The sequence below is a fragment of the Coenobita brevimanus genome, chromosome 72, assembly GCF_032717465.1.
Source record: "Coenobita brevimanus isolate Jiangsu-jjx chromosome 72, ASM3271746v2, whole genome shotgun sequence".
NCBI classification, from domain to species: domain Eukaryota; kingdom Metazoa; phylum Arthropoda; class Malacostraca; order Decapoda; family Coenobitidae; genus Coenobita; species Coenobita brevimanus.
In genome coordinates this window covers 17,606,368-17,622,823 of record NC_137025.1, presented here as the reverse complement: position 1 = coordinate 17,622,823, position 16,456 = coordinate 17,606,368, and the positions used below count along the sequence as shown (strand labels likewise).

Below are 16,456 nucleotides of genomic sequence, written 5' to 3'. Positions count from 1 at the left end.
GCCACTTCTTAACTTGTCCAATAACACAATTTTCTCTGCTAAGGCCATAACTTTTCTTGATCGTTTTGTCACTTTGGAATTCTTACTAATTGTATTATTAACCTTCAGTGAGGCTGGCTTACGTCCTGGGGCCATGTGGAAAGCACGTGGGAGGCAAAAGGCTCATATCACAGCGCACATACAAGTGCACCAGTAGTTGAGGCAGGCAGGCGTGGACTGCGTTATGCAGGGCAGAGAGGCTGCGGGAAAGGGACAGAGGGTGGCATGAGTTTACCGTGCCACGATTGGAAACGGCGGGAATTTCAAATCTTTTGTTTTCCATATATTCAAGGATATTTTAGTTGAACTTATTAATGCTAAGAAAATCTGCAGGAGGGCAAAACCGTAGGAAAAAAAATCCACGAAAAATGCGGGATTACTGTACAGTGGGGCACCAATTTTCGCGCCTAATTGGGTCCAAAAATAATGCGCGAGTGGAATTAGCGAAAATTGGGGCATTGTCTTTATGGCAAAAAGGCTAATTGGGTCCCGGTTATCCTAAAGTAACATCAGATTTTCATTTTCACTTGCAATACAGTACATCAAATCACTATTGTACATTGCATTGTGAGATACAAACAATAAAAACTGTACAGTACACATTATATGAGGAGAAACATACCACAGAGACCAGGTTGAGGTGTTTAATGGATGTTGGGGGTAAGTATCCGAGGCGTGTGGCGGGCTTATTTAGCCACGCCAGACGTATTGGCGCCACCTCTTGCTGCCTCGCTACTGTCGATTCTGGGATGTTAAATATACGGCAGATTTCACTGTTTTTTGCGCCCTTGTCCATGTGCTCAACTATCTTCCTTTTCATTTCATTATTATACTGCCGTTTCTTCACTCCAACACGATACTCTCTTTTAGCCTTGGCCTTTCCTCCCGACTTTGAATGTCCCGGCCACTTTTTATCACCACCACTGCCTCCCGGCCCTCCCCCCACACCACCAGGCCCTTTCCCCACACTACCAGGTATAGTAGAGGCCATTGAACCGTGAGAATCCAACACAATGGAGCTAGCACGCTCGTACACAATGGCGGGAATGGGTGGACAGAGTGTTGACATGACGTCATTCAAGATGGCGGTGGGTTGCGGGCGGGCGGTGCAGGAAATTCAAAGTTCAAAATATTGTCCCAAACCCAAAATTTGTGCGCGAAAATCGATTTTTTTCAAGCGAAAGTGGAAGTTAGGGAATATTTGGTGCATGCCGCGAAAGTGGATTCCGCGAATCCTGCTGTAGCGAAAGTTGGTGCCCCACTGTACTTAATTTTACCAAATGAATTTAATTTGTATATGGAATAGTCAAAATAAGGACAGTTAAATTTAGTAATCTCCTCCAAGGCAATTTCTGATTAAGCAAGGCAACATACATCTCCTTTGGGTCTGAAATTTTGAATAAAGATATAACCGAGAAAATTAAATCTAGCTAAATCAGCGGTGGAGCTTACTTGAGTGTCTGTCAAAAATAGCAGAGCAGGGGATTCAAACTGGAGGAAATTGTGAACAGCGTTGATGTAGTGCAGTCCCCTGATGTTGCGGAAGAAAATTTTACTGCACTGACGAGTAGTTTTGGGACGCTGCAGCACTGAAGGTAAAAAATTTCATTACCTTTTGTCAAACATTATCACCCACAGTACAAGGGAAAACTTGAACCTGAACAAAATACTGAAGGCTTCTGGTAGGTAGAAAGAATAATCAGGGTGTCCTCTGACAATAATTGAATGGGTTATGTATGTTTTCCTTTTCAAAAGTGGTTGAGCCAAATGATTGTTTAGTACACTACATTAGTACTTATTTTTTCTGCTTTATGTAGTATCTAGCTTTTCATTTGTTTACCATTCACATATAACGGCTACAACACACATGCATCCATCGGCCTTGGTCACATAATGGCGGCTTTCCACACAGTTCGAGATCTGGCTTGATCTCTCCCTATTCAGTCCTTTATCCCTGAGGTCACAGTCCATGACCTCATCCCAGGTCTTTTTCGGTGTACCTCTCTCAACCCTGCCCCCGACATTCACACATCTCCCTTTTTGTATATATAGATATACTGTATATACTGTGTGTGTGTATATATATATATATATATATATATATATATATATATATATATATATATAGATAGATATAGATATACTGTATATACTGTGTGTGTATATATATATATATAATAGACAGGTAGTTATATATTTCTTTACAATTGAAAGTACAGGACAGTAAATGAGCAAGTGTGACTGTGAAAGTGTAACATCACTGGATGAAGAGATCTTGAATTTCCTGCAGAAGTTAGTTTTAACAGCTTCATTCTCTCTTCTTCCTTTACTTTAAATAAAGAAGAGTTAGTTGAATCCCGATGAAATGTGAATTATTAATATCTGTTATTAATGATCCTGAAACAAGTAAAACAAGTGCCTCTTGTTGTCATCACTTTATTGTCCTCCAAAGAAACCTGTAAAATCAGTCTTTAATCTGAAAAAGTATTGAATAAAATATAATTGAAGTCAAGTAATTGTTAGATTGGCATGAAGGATTGTAAAAAGTCATGGGCCTCTAACTTTTTGTCAAGAACATGACTTTACAATATGATCACAAACATAGCAACTTTAACAGCATCCAGCAGTAAGAACAACAAACATGTTATTATTCTTCACTTAAACCAAGATTTTACTAGAGCAGCTGTTAATGTTGATAAACCCCTACAGTACAGTATTGTCTTCTTCTCTCTTGGCTTCATGGTGTTCTGTGTTGATTTATTGCTTGACTGAACTTTCTGGTGATAAGTCTGTTTTCTGGATGCACTTGAATGTATCTCTCCTAGTATGCACACTAACTCTGGCTTAGCAGCTTGTGCAATGACCCTTTTCAATATGTCAGTCATTAAGTTAAGGCGTGTGTACTATTCTTGAGAATAAAGTTCCTTTTATCTTAACAACTTTACTCAAGTGACATATTCTTTATATTCTTGCTACTTCCAGATAATTTTCAAGGCAGGAAAGACCTCATGTTTTGGAAGGGTTAAAGAAGTCTTCCAGTTCAGAAAGGTCTTTGCCAAGCTGAAGAAAATCATGTGATAGTAGCAAGAACAAAATAAAATTTGCGTGCTCATAGTGTAAGGTTTAATCCAGCTATGACAATCATCCAATCTCAGTTTTCCTGTACAGAAAATGGGTGGGTAGGTAGAAAAAGAGAAGAAAGACAGTAGCATGAGCATTGGAACATAAGTACTATACACCTAAAAAAATAGTGTGATTCACAGATGATGATAAATAGGGTATTTTTCTACTCTATAGCTGTATTTTAAAAATAAACCCCTTATTATGATCCTCTGTGGTTTGTCCACTCTAGCTTAGCCTAAAATTGCATATCTTTCCATTGTGAATGATTAGCAGTAACACAAGATTAACACTAGAATATGATCCTAGGCACAAAGAACTACTACGGAAGAAATGTAGAGCTGGTTAATTGGATTCTGCCATTGGGCTTTGTAAAATTATTTGCAGAAGGATGAACATCTCCGCTAAGTTAGGATGGACATACTGCAGTATAATACTGCATGTGTCATTCCTGCCTCAACACCTTCAAGATTTATCCTGTGTTTAGCATGCATAATATGCTTGTAAACTTTGTAATGTAATTCTATTTAAGTAGGTCAAGAATAATCCATTTCAAAATAGTTATTATAGCAGTTAGAAAGTCAGTGAGTATGTCTTATTTCTCCACTTTATCCAGCCTTTTGAGGTCAGAGTAAAGGGAATTAATTGAACGTACAAGTAATTAGGATATCAAAATCATCTGTTTGAAATTCATATTTTCAACTAATAATCCCTTCAATATGGTGACACATTTTTCATTTTGTTCCTGTTCTCTCCAGACAGTTTTATTCAGCTTTGGAGATACTTTTCAAACTGGAAGTGATAGATATAGTTTTTAGTTATGTCTTTACTAAACGAGCCCTACCCAAAGCTGAATAAAATCACGTGGAGTCAGTAAGAATAAACTAGTACAGTCGCCTCAAGAAGTGATGGCAGAATTTCAGATTGCTTCAGACACTCTGCACTACCATACGTTCCGTGAAAACTTAGTAAATATGAGTTAAAAAATTCATTACTTCATCATGTCATACCACGTTGAGTACACCGCTTCCCGTCCGATCAGCGAAGTTAAGCAACGTTGGGTCTGGTTAGTACTTGGATGGGTGACCGCCTGGGAACACCAGATGCTGTTGGCATCCCTACGTGTCAAGTGGGGTTGGTGGAGGATTAGTGCCCCTCCCTGTAAAACAATTAACTCTAAGCCCTTGGCCACCCCGTTTGGGATACATGGCGTCTGGCAATGAATGAATGAAATGAATGAATCATGTCATATCAGAAAGAAAAAAAATACGTAATATATAAGGCTAAGAATTATGAGAAATGAATAACATGAGGCAGTGATGTATTAGATGCTAATCTGCAACATATGTTTTCCTGATTTGAATGTGTAATGTATTACTCCGCGTGTGGCACAATTTCTATCCCCTTGCTCATGTTTATGCCTCAGAATTTCAAAAACTGATTGTCTATTTTTGAAAGCCAACCTAGGAAAATTTTAGTGAATGCAATATGTTACGTGCTTTTCAAATGCAGTGATGATACAGGAACAACAAGCATGCTGCAAAAATTAAATTATTCTTAGTAAAGATACCCTACCCAAAGCTGCAGGACTACCTTTTCTGTCTCTTATTCCTTGCCTTCCCCTAGCATAATAATAAATGTAATTATCAACTTTATTCCCTGTTGATTAAAAATTATTAGGTATGACAGATTATACCTTTTTCTCTTACACTAGGCAGTAAAGACTACTACAACATGGGCTTCCAAGCTCGTTCAGTGCAAAAGCACATACTTTTTTGATCAGTTAATCTGGAATATATTTCTTTTTAATAAACTGCTATGTCCTGTCTAACTGAAAATGCTGACATAGAAGTTTTGAACTCATTGTTATGTTTGTTGCATTTTATTACTCTTGCCAGTCGTTCAGGCATCAAAGATACTAGACTATGACACAAGTTTGCATTCTCCATGGACCTCCGACTCTTGGCAAATTTGCGAGGTTCTTTTATATTAAATTCACTGATAGTTTTCAGGCTTATACTAAGTCTTCCACAGATTTTTCTTAATGGAAAGATGGCCAGATGCAGTGTAATAGCTGCATGACTGTGAGTAGAAGTCATCTTCATCCATGCTTGTTGATCGAGCAATTTAAAATAGCCTACTATCTTACGCCGCATTCCTGCTTTCTATTGTCATCCATGAAGACAAAAAAAATGGAAATAAATGACTTAATTACTTGCTAGCATTCTAAAGGTAATTATTTTATAAATAAAAATGACAGATTGTCATTGTTTACTGAAGGCCTTTTCTTTTCAGTCTCGCGCTACCAAAAATAATTGCTTACTATCATAGTAGAAAAACTCCGCAGCTTATTCCTGACTGTCCTTGAGCGATAGTTCTGAAATTTCAGTTAATTCTATTTAGGATTTCTTAAACTAATGAACTGTTTCCTACAATTTTGATATATATATGTACTTTGCCATTTACTTAATGTTTTCTATTACAATTTTACATAATACGTGCCATCTTGCAAAGATATAAGGAAGAGTATTATGCATTATCACTGACTGAAATCTTCTGGATACTCTGCCATCACTTCTTAGGCTGACTGTACAATACGTCATTGGATTGAAGGGGTTAATCTAGGAATCAGAAAGCACAGCACAGCAATTTAAGGAAATGCAGTCAGGAATAAATGCTTTCCTGCTGTTTCACTGTGGCTGTCTTAAGCATGGCATATTTCTGCCAGTTCATGCATGTTCATAACTTTCCTTGCTGACACATCATCTGTGGACAGGGAAATATATCAAGCATCTCCAGACTTAGAAATATTAGCCACCAGAGAAAAATGAAAAGTAGAAAAGGTGAAATATTAAGCAAACATTTGTCCCAGACTGAAATGTACAGTGGTCTCCCCTTATCTGTGGAACTGCTATCCATAGTTTCACTTACCTGCCATCAACCGTGGACCAAAAATATTAAATGGAAAATACCAGAAATAAACAATTCATAAGGTTTAAATTGCACATCATTCTGAGTAGTGTGATGAAATCTCGCACAGTCCTGCTCTGCCCCAGCCGGGACATGAATCGTCCCTTTGTCCAACGTATCCACTGTACAGCATAGTTATTTTATCTGTTGCAGAGGGTTAGTGAACTCTTTAGCAGACCTTGCCTACCCAGGGCAAGGTATGGGTCCTGAACTCAGTCACCACACAGTGCACTACCAGCCACTTGTTGCCACAGAGCACAGTTTTGTTTGTAATTTATCAAAATATTTCATTGCTGATGATTACAGTATTGACAAATTTTGCTTTAACAGATTCTAAAACACTGTAATTTTCAGTACTAACATGAAAATAAAACAATTCATAACTTAACAGAGACATCTGTGAACAACAGTGTCTTTGTTTGGTGGCTGAGGCACTTGCATGGTTACCATAGCAACCACCCCCTACATCTTGCCATACATGACAGTTCGGCAGTCCACCACAATAAACTGGATGTCGCAATGCATAAGCTTTTCACTGCATTATTATACACAAAGATGTTTGTTATTCTTGACTGCTGAGCAGTACTTTACTGTGAATGACCAAAAATAACTGAAGGAGTGGTAAGCTCATCTTTTTACATGTGTACTGTACAAAAATTTATACCCTACCCGCTCGTTAGCCACTTAGTAGCCGTCTCAATTTTTTAGATCAGCTGTCATGTTATTGCAGTGCTTGTGTTCAAGTAACCCTTTTTTTACTTAATAATGGCCCCAAAGTGCATGAGTAATGATGTTTGCAATTCAGATGTGCCAAAGAGAAGCCATAAAGTGCTTCCTTTGAGTGTATATATGGCATTCAGTACTATCTGCAGGTGTCAGGTGTCCACTGGGAGTCTTGCAACATATTGCTTGCAGATAAGGGGGGACTGCTGTATGTGGCAGGAATCTTAACCCAGGTTGCAAATTATTCATAGCTAAATATTTATTGCTTTTTCAGGATTTAGTAATACTGTATATAGATGTAAGAAAGATTGTAAAAGTTTTTAGCTGTAGATATTGGGCAAGTGAGCGTGAATTGTAAAATCAAATGTTGTTAATCACGATGGTTAGGTGGTGGTGGTGGCAGTGGTGATGGTATTTGATACTGATGAATGATGGCAAACACAGTGGCAGATATTGGTAGTGATACTTGTATGTGATGATGTTTGCTGTGGTGACTTTGAAATTAATGTAGTGCGTTGTAATAGTGTGATTGGGACGGTGATGGAGTTATGGTGGTTGTGGTACTAGTGAATCTGACAGTGGTGTATGGTGGCAATGATGGTTACCTTGAGTGATGATGACATGGAGGTTGACAGTAGTGTGGTAGTTATTGTTGTGATAAAGGAATGTGAAAGTGGTGTTTGAAGACTACTGCAAGATGATAACGTTGATGGTAACAGCGGTAATGATGAAATTAAGCAATTTACTTACAAGTTAGGAGCATAAAAAGTAATCTATTAAAGGCAGTGTCATGTAATAGAAGTGTTGCTGAGGTGATTGGTAGTGGCAGATGTAAGTAATGAGTGTTGGTAGAGGTAGGTATGGGTGGAGGTGTTTATGAAAGTCGGGAGCAGGGTCATTTGGTAATGGTTTATTGTGGTTGGTGCATACACTGGGTAGTGTCATGGCAGGCTGTGGGTTGTGATAGTGGTGCATGGATTGTATTGTATGGTAGTTATGTTGGTGTGGTCTGAGTTATGGGAGTTGTGTGTGATGGAATATTGCTGGTGGTGTGATGGTAGTGGTGTAAGTAGGTAGTGATGATGGTGTGACATGCAGGGTCTGCAAGAGAGGACCAGGAGACCGGGCGCAGCAGCAACAGCAGCAGTAGTGGAGTCAGTGTCAGCAGCCACATGCTGGATGATGAAACTGAAGAGGAGCAACAGCAGCAACACCTCCTTACATAGACTCCCTTCTTTATCCAGAATTTTCTCATCTGAGCTCGTCATTACACAGCTTAGTTGGCACTGTCTAGTATTATCACATATTGTATGATGAGGCTGAAGAGGGGCAACAGCAACATAACCTCTTCATCTGAGCTCTCTTCATCATCAGGGATTTCTGTGGCAGTGTCTTGGGCCCATATTTTTGCACCTTTTTCATAATGACATATTATACATATTACACCTCAATATTCTTTTGTTATTGATATTTATGACTATAGTTTGTAATTATAATGTACTGGAAAATATTAATATATTCGGTGCAGAAATAAATTACTGTTTTAAGAAAAAGGTGCAAGGGAGCCTCCTCATCTGACAAGCATATGGGCTGCGTATTTATGTCACACCGTCCATGAATGTCAAGGCATAATGGATATCACCTAGAAATAGCTCATATACAGACATCTTGGAGCACACCTCATTGTCAGTGCCCTAATGTCTGTGTCTCCTGCCACTCTATCCGCCCATTCACTAAGATTCTCAGATATCGAGTGAATAGTAAGCTCTCTCATTGTTTATTGTTCATGCATCACTGTTATGTGTTTTATTTATCTGACCCACACAAGCCTCATTGTGTACACATCACATTCATTTGTTTTATAAGTATTATCCACACAGTTGTCACTGTCTACATTTCACTTTCATTTATTGTGGTTCAATTTACAGATCATGAGACGTTTCCATCACGTCTTAAATCATTTGTAGAACATTAAAACCTGCCCCTAAGCCTGAGTTTATCACCGTCATCATCATCATCATCATCATCATCATCCAGCCTCATTCCCATCACATAGTTTGTCACCAACTTTGAAATTCTGCCAGTCTAAAAACAGATCTGAATATCACTCCATCCAGTTCACCTCTCTGACATCTTTTAGGTAGTTATGTATCTTTCCTTCCTGCCAACTTTGTGTTTATAACTCATGCTCTTTTCTTTAATGTGCTGCCGTAAATTGATATCTCATGAACCCTTTACCAACCAATCATCACCTCATAATTTAATGTTTTATAATGCACCATATTATCATCACCAGCCATCACCTTATCATTTACTGTTTCATTATTCACCATTGTATCATCATACTGTATTTAACAGCTTGCCAGTCATATACCACCACTGTACAGTCCTCTCATCATCAGATGTCCTCCAGTTTATGCCATCGACTCCTGCACTGAAGATGCCTAGATTCATTATATAATTGTAACACACCCTGGTGTGGCCGCATTCAGGAATTCATCAGTGTCAGGCTAACCTGGCCACGTGCATTTATGGTTTTAAGAACCTGTGATGCATCATTCCATACCCACAACATTCATCATTACATCTACTTGCACATCTGGATCATTTTTATCTGTGAATCTGACTGATAAACCAACACACCTGCATGTTCACATTGTGTGATGATCTGTCAGACGACACTTGCGTAGATGTCATAACACATGTGAACCCTGGCCTTCCCCTATCCAAGTCTCAGTCATTCTGTCAGTATCAAGACTGGACAGTTTTTGTGCAATGAATCTTTGGGGATGTGAGCTTGGCCAGTACAGTACAGTACAGTAGCACTGATAAGCTTTTAATCACCCACATTATAGAGCAACCTCAAGCACTCATCACACAGCAGCAGTCACTCATATTCCCTTGCAACAGTTCATTAACTATCTTTTTAACTGAATATAGTAAAGGATATACCTTGTAGATGTTAAAATGTTGAAGTATTTTTGTGAGCTGTATGATAAGGAAAATTAGTACTTGTAAACATTTTGCCAACAAGACTGCATATATTGGCACCTGAGCTACCTGAGAGGAACCTAATAAGATGATGGTGCGTAAACCTGTAAAATATCACACCAAAGAATACGCTAGCAGAACTATTTGACTTGATGCAGTGTCCTCTGTCTTGCCACCTAGAACTTGTTGAAGCAAACAGTGAAGTGCAGTGAATTAGCAGTGCTGGATAAGAGTTACTAGCTGAAATAACCAAATAGGTTGATCTGTGACAGTTGTTGTGAGAATCTTAGGTCATAGACTTGTACTGATCAGTAGTGCCTCTCTGAAGTGCCACTTACTAAGGTTAACATCATTCCGATGTATGTTGCAGATATATTGTTTTGTGATAATAGACACAAGAACACATTGTTTCCTGCATGTGAGCAAACCCCAGGCTGTGATATTCTTCCTCTTGTCATACACAAAGATCTTTGTACCATCTGGGAAGCTAGTGTCGTTTGCATTATGGAAAACAAGTCTGAGTCTAGTGCAACAAGTCCTTGTTATATGTTGTTGTTTTATGTCCTTTAATTCTCATAGACCCCAATAGTCCAATTGCACCATTTATTATTTCTGCCTCCATACAGTTTTATTCAGCTGTGGAGAGATTTTTCAGGAGTAAGATATTGCTGTAAAAAACTCGTTCAGTGTGAGGTCTTTACGTAAGGTGCATGAAATTAACTGGTAGCACCAAGAAGAAACTAAAAAGGAAGTCACTATGATTCAGAGAGTTAAGTCATGTTACAGAAAACTGAGTTTTAAAGTTCCAATTCTATCTGTACAGCAGATTTGCCATTTTTCCCTTGTTTTTGCTTTTATTTTAATTTGTGTGGAGAAGATGAAAAAGTATTTTAAAGCATATCTCTGACATAATGAGGACTGCCTGTATAGGGCTATGAGAATGAAGAGGAGAGTGGAAGGTGATGAAATCAAAGTAGTGGTCAAAAGAAAAAAATGTACTGATATAAATTAGTGAAGTTTGGAGGACTGTAATGAGGAATCATCTGAGGTGTTGCAGTACATTGTTCCATAAGCTACTTGAAGAATTGTGTGACAGATCTTCAGAGATACCATATGCTATGTGAGGGTTTCTTGTGTGTTCCTGTTAGTGAATTCTTGTGATGTAATGTGCTGTACACTACAGTACTGGGATTACAGATGGTTCTCTCAAAGTGGGATGTAAATGGAGAAACTAGTGGGCGTGTGAGTAGTCTATAGTTCCTATAATTAACCCTTTCAGGTCTCAATTAGGTCCCAAGGTCACGTTTGAGAGATGCATTTTTTTGAAAAAAGTCAAGGTTTGCAAATAAAGAAAAAAAATATCATATTCATGCACAAGGAAGTAATACACATCTGCCTATTAAACACTAGAGCTCTAGTCGCCATAAAAGTGCTGCAAAAATGATGGGAAGTTGCGTAGCAAGTGGTGTGTGGTAGTGTGGTGAGTATTGCCATCTCAGTGGGTAGGTGGTTTCTTGGTGCATAGGCGACATGATTGCATTGTTTGTTTCCATGTTTTTCCATAAAAAACAGTGCACTGATATATGTACATTATATCTCACATGATTTGTGAATGATTCTTGAGATGTTTTCTTTACAAACAACAAATTAAACAGTTACAAGATCCATATAAAACTATCACTTACTTACTAGTTACTACTAATTTATTTTACTTTGCTTTTATTTTGCTTACTGTCCAAGGCTGTGGGGATGAGGACATGAGGGTAAGCCTACAAGCTTGCCTTTTGTATGTACATATGTTTATTTCATTGTTGCTAACTATATCATCCTGTGTACTTACAGGCAACAGTAGAGACAGTGATCAAATACTTATTATTTCTCAAAATTGACGGTGTTATAAGTATAACCAGGAAATGAGAAACTCATGAAATATAAATAAGAAAAAAGTAAGGAGATAGGAACAATCATTTTGTCAGTGAAAAAGGCAACACTCACTGCACGTGTATGTCCGCCTGGTAACAAACAAGTGCATGGTACGTGTATAAAAGGCTACAGAAACAACCTTAGAAACCTAAAATCGTAAATCTGTATATATTTTCCCTCAATCAGACACTCTAACACCCAGGAAATGAATAAATATTGAGACATACAACGCAGAAATCTCTTGCTTGCCTGTAACTTGGTAGCTATGTGCGTAAGCGGGAGGCAGGGGTTAGGGGATTGGATGAAGAGTGGAGGGTGGGAGGTAGAGGGGTGGGGGATCGGTGGGAGGCAGGAAGGTGGAGGATGTAGGGGGTGGGGGATTAGAGGGAGAGTGAAGGGTGGGAGAGGGGTGGGGGATCGGTGGGAGGTAGGGGGGTGGAGGAAGGGGGATATGAAAAGGAGGAGGGAGGTGAGAGCTATGTATCCTCCAGAGCTGTAAAAATATATTGCAAACAAATATTCTTTTGCTAAATGAAGTATCTGATACCAAAATAGTAAAAAATATTGCCAGATCAGCAGTATAATAGAACAAATACGTGCAACCCAATCCCCCACCATGATTAGCTCTTCCCAGACTGTGTAAACTTAAATATTGTGTTCTACACATGCCTGCTAGAAGCAGAGGGGTCTGGGGAGCAGTATGTGTCCTTATTTCATTCACCAGCCTCACGCAACAGTTTTCATTCATGCCTAAATATGCTGCCACAGGAGTGGCTAGGAGACCCCTAGCGAGAAAGCCACTATAGTGGCCAGGAGACCTGAAAGGGTTAATACACACTTAAGAGAAATCAATAACTTAATTGCTCTTCCATTTGTAACTGCCTTCACTTTTTTTTTTTTTTCTTTCTTTTTTCATGAATGCAGATATGCTAAGATACTGTCTTACAGAAGGCTTATGCTTCCGAAAAATATTTGGAGGAAAAATATTTGTCGCAGTGTTATACGGTAAACAGTACAGTAATACAGATTATAAGGAATGTCAATGTTGAAATTGATGTCATGTGTTGTTAGTCATTAGAAAATTTCTAAATACAGGTGCACTACCAATTTTCTGGCATCAGATGATCCAGCGTCTCTTAATCCGGGCAAAATTATGAGAGGGCACTTGAAATTCCCACGCCGGTTTACTTGGTGGCCACAGATGGCATTGAGTGTAATGCATGGTCACTTGGATTGGTTACAGTGCGTGTCTCAGTGGTGATCTCTGTATTATGTCCGATTTGTAACTTATTTTACTTGCATTTAACCATAGCTGTGGCATCAGAGAGTGTCATTGGTGTTGTAAATCATTAACATTGGTCAATTTAAATAGTCAAACCTTTTTTTATTGTGGTTAATTAGTCTGCCAAACTACTGCAGTGACGAAACCTCTCAATAACCAGATAAGCAATACATGTTGATTGATTTAGGACCCATATGTTTACACTTAATTTTTTGCTTATTACCCAAAAATTTACCCCCCCAAAAGATGTAAGGGACTGGTTCAGTAATGTTTACACTGGTTGTTACTCTTGATCATGAACCTGATGACCCTTTTCTCATATTTCTCATAACAAACTAAGTGAACCAACGTAGTTGTCATTGTATTTTGTTTGTGCAAGTGAAATTCATTCAGTTAACCGTTCCTAACCATCAGTTATTTTTCTTGTAATTATGACACTTCTTATAACATTTATTGTTCTTTTTGTTATTTACTTATTTTTTTTAATGCAAAGAAGAAGGAACAAAAAGCCAGGAGCCAGTAAATTGTTTCCTCCAAGAAAAAACAAGATAACAAAGAGCCAGATTCAAGACCCTTATATACTGTATCTCTACATCAGTTTATTGTGAATTACTACCACAGTCAAACCAGAAGCTTATTTCCACCACTGGTATCCACTGAGGCACCTTACAAGTGATTGTGCAGTGCATAAAGCATTATTATGTGTACATGTTCAAGCCAGTCGCAGTGAGGCACTCCATTACCATAGTAACCAATACAGAGCTACCCAGTGACCTACCACACTGGTTGTCTGTACAGTATCATCATGTGTAATTTCAACCACTCGTCTGGTCAAAATGGTGTAGTAACAACTGTTTGTGGGGATTTAATACGGTAAAATATTTTTATTATGCTAAAATTAAAAACAATATGGCAGAATGAGGTAGAATTGTTGAAAAAATTGGGCCGTGGTGTTCCCGTGCGGAAGTTGTGTGTCACATGGTAATGGTTCATCAACTGTTTATGATATAAGAAGCAAAGGGAAAAATTTTGAAATTCTATACAGGCACTGATTCGAAGAAGGAAATTAGCTTGAGAAAAATTATGAAAGGTTGTGAGAATGCTGAGCAAGATTGAGTGAGAACGGAATGGTTTTGACAGCATTGGAGTGATGGAGTTGACTTAGCGGGTAGCATGATAATGAACCAGCCTCAGTTGTTGCATAAAGAACTAAAATTAGAACATGAGTGTGACTACACTAAAGGATAAGGAGTCAGAGGTGTATTATTGAATTATTATATGTGAACTATACAGTATAGTACAGTATGTGACATATGTGACCTCCATTAGTCAGGCAAAATGGTTTATCTGGCAAGGCCCTGGAACCAAGGATGCTAGAAAATTGTTGGTGTACTGTTACTTTAATTGTTAATTTCTGTGTTCACTTGCAGGTAAAAAAAAAATAATAATAATACAGTAGGCTCTCGATCTTCAATTAATCTTACTTCGATATATTGTGCTTCGATCAGACTTGCCTGCATGTCCAAAATTCGTGCTTCGATTTCAAAAGTCGTGCTTTGATCACTCAAGCCGGGTTGCGAGCGCTAGTCGAAGCCCATCTGTTCATCTGTCATGCCACCTACTGGCCACTTGGTGAAGCTTGCCCTCATTCAAATGTTTGAAATCTTTTTTGTGATGATGGAGGCAGTGAAAGCATCAGCAGCAGTGGCCATGGTGACTGGGACAAGAATAAGGAAACAGGTGTTCACTCAAGCGGGGTTGGGGCGAGGGCGAATGATGGCAGCGAGGGTGGCAGTGTGGCTGGCAACAATGACTCAACCATTGCCTCAGAACCAGCCGGGACAATTCACCGTCAGGTCAATTCGCCATCATAACAATAACAAGACAGTTTGCCGTCTTTAATGAAGACAGTTATGAGTGATGCTAGAATATAATTCAAAGGCGACAACAGCGTGGAAGAAATAAGTTAATTATTGACTAAAGGTGCAACTAATAAATACTGTAATATCCAAAGCCTACACTATTGAACATAGACTCTGATGAATTCCCCTGAAATATAGTTATTAAAGTATTGATTAATTAATAATATGTATAATTATAGAATGACGGGAAATCGTCCGAGGTGCAAATTGTCCTGACGGGGAATCATCCATGTTTTGACGGCGAAATGACTTGACGGTGACTTGTCTCAGAACCCAACACTCACCACATGAGCTTCATTCTTTCTATATTAAAGTGTGTGCAGCCTGTATTTCTTGCTTTTATTGCCAATAGTAGGAGGAAGAGATAAGTAGGTCGGAAGTAGTGGAAGCGTTGAAGAAGATTAAGCTGGGAAAGGCCCCAGGAATTGATGGAGTGTGTGGTGAAATGCTTAGGTATGGGGGTGAGATTGTTGTGGAGTGGATATGGAAGTTGTGTAGATTGGCTTGGGAAGAGGGAAGGGTTCCAGAGGACTGGAAATCAGGTATAATTGTTCCTCTGTACAAAGGAAAAGGGAAGAGAGAAGTATGTGGTAACCATAGGGGTATTTGCCTTCTTAGTGTGACTGGTAAAATATATGGTAGAATACTCATTGATAGGGTTAGGCATATGACAGAGGAACTAGTTGGAGAAGAACAAGGGGGATTTAGGAAGGGAAAAGGGTGTGTAGATCAGATATTTGTTCTAAGATGTTTAGTGGAGAAGTATCTTGAGAAGGGAAGGAAAGTGTATGCTGCCTTCATGGACTTGGAGAAAGCTTATGACAGAATAGATAGGCAAGGTATGTGGAAGGTATTAAGAATATATGGAGTGGAGGGGAAATTGTTGAGTGCTGTGAAGAGTATGTACGAGGGAGCTAGGGCTACGGTGTGAGTGGATGGTGAGCTGAGTGAGTTCTTTGATCTCAATGTGGGACTGAAACAGGGGTGTGTGATGTCTCCATGGCTGTTTAATATATATATGGATGGGGTTGTAAAGGAGGTGCAAGGTAGGGCAGTGGATGTGGGGGTGGCCCTAATGAATGAGGGTGAGATTTGGAAGCTTCCGGTGTTGCTGTTTGCTGATGATACAGTATTGTTGAGTGAAGATGAATGGGAGTTGCAAGGTTTGGTGAATGAATTTGGGACAGTGTGTAGGAGGAGGAAGCTGAAAGTTAATGTAAACAAAAGTAAAGTTATGGTGTTTGAGAGGAATGAAGTCACAGTGTGTGCAGTGAGGTTGGATGGTGAGGATATGGAGAATGTGAGTGCATTCAAGTACAGTACTTGGGTAGTGTGATGAGTAAGGATGGAAATTTGGGGGATGAAGTACGTGAAAGGGTACAGCAGGGAAGAAAGGTTTTTGGTACACTGAAAGCAGTGATGAGAAATAGGGAGGTGAGTATGGAAGTTAAGAAGTCACTGCATGATGGTACAGTATTGTGATCCC

The 16,456-nt window shown here is 39.0% G+C and overlaps 1 protein-coding gene and 1 non-coding gene across 2 annotated transcripts in view; both read left to right on the top strand.

Moving 5' to 3' along the window:
* The window catches only part of spin (lysolipid transporter protein spinster), a 143,399-nt gene extending 134,381 nt beyond the window's left edge, over positions 1 to 9,018 (top strand). The window contains exon 11 of the mRNA XM_080278266.1: positions 7,951 to 9,018. Within this exon, the coding sequence (XP_080134392.1) occupies positions 7,951 to 8,078 (128 nt within the window). The 3' untranslated portion in view covers positions 8,079 to 9,018. The remainder of the gene's footprint in view (positions 1 to 7,950) is intronic.
* Positions 4,155 to 4,274, top strand: LOC145407357 (5S ribosomal RNA). The gene has a single exon (XR_013898718.1). It is a non-coding gene; the product is annotated as a 5S ribosomal RNA (ribosomal RNA).
* Positions 9,019 to 16,456: the final 7,438 nt, after the last annotated feature.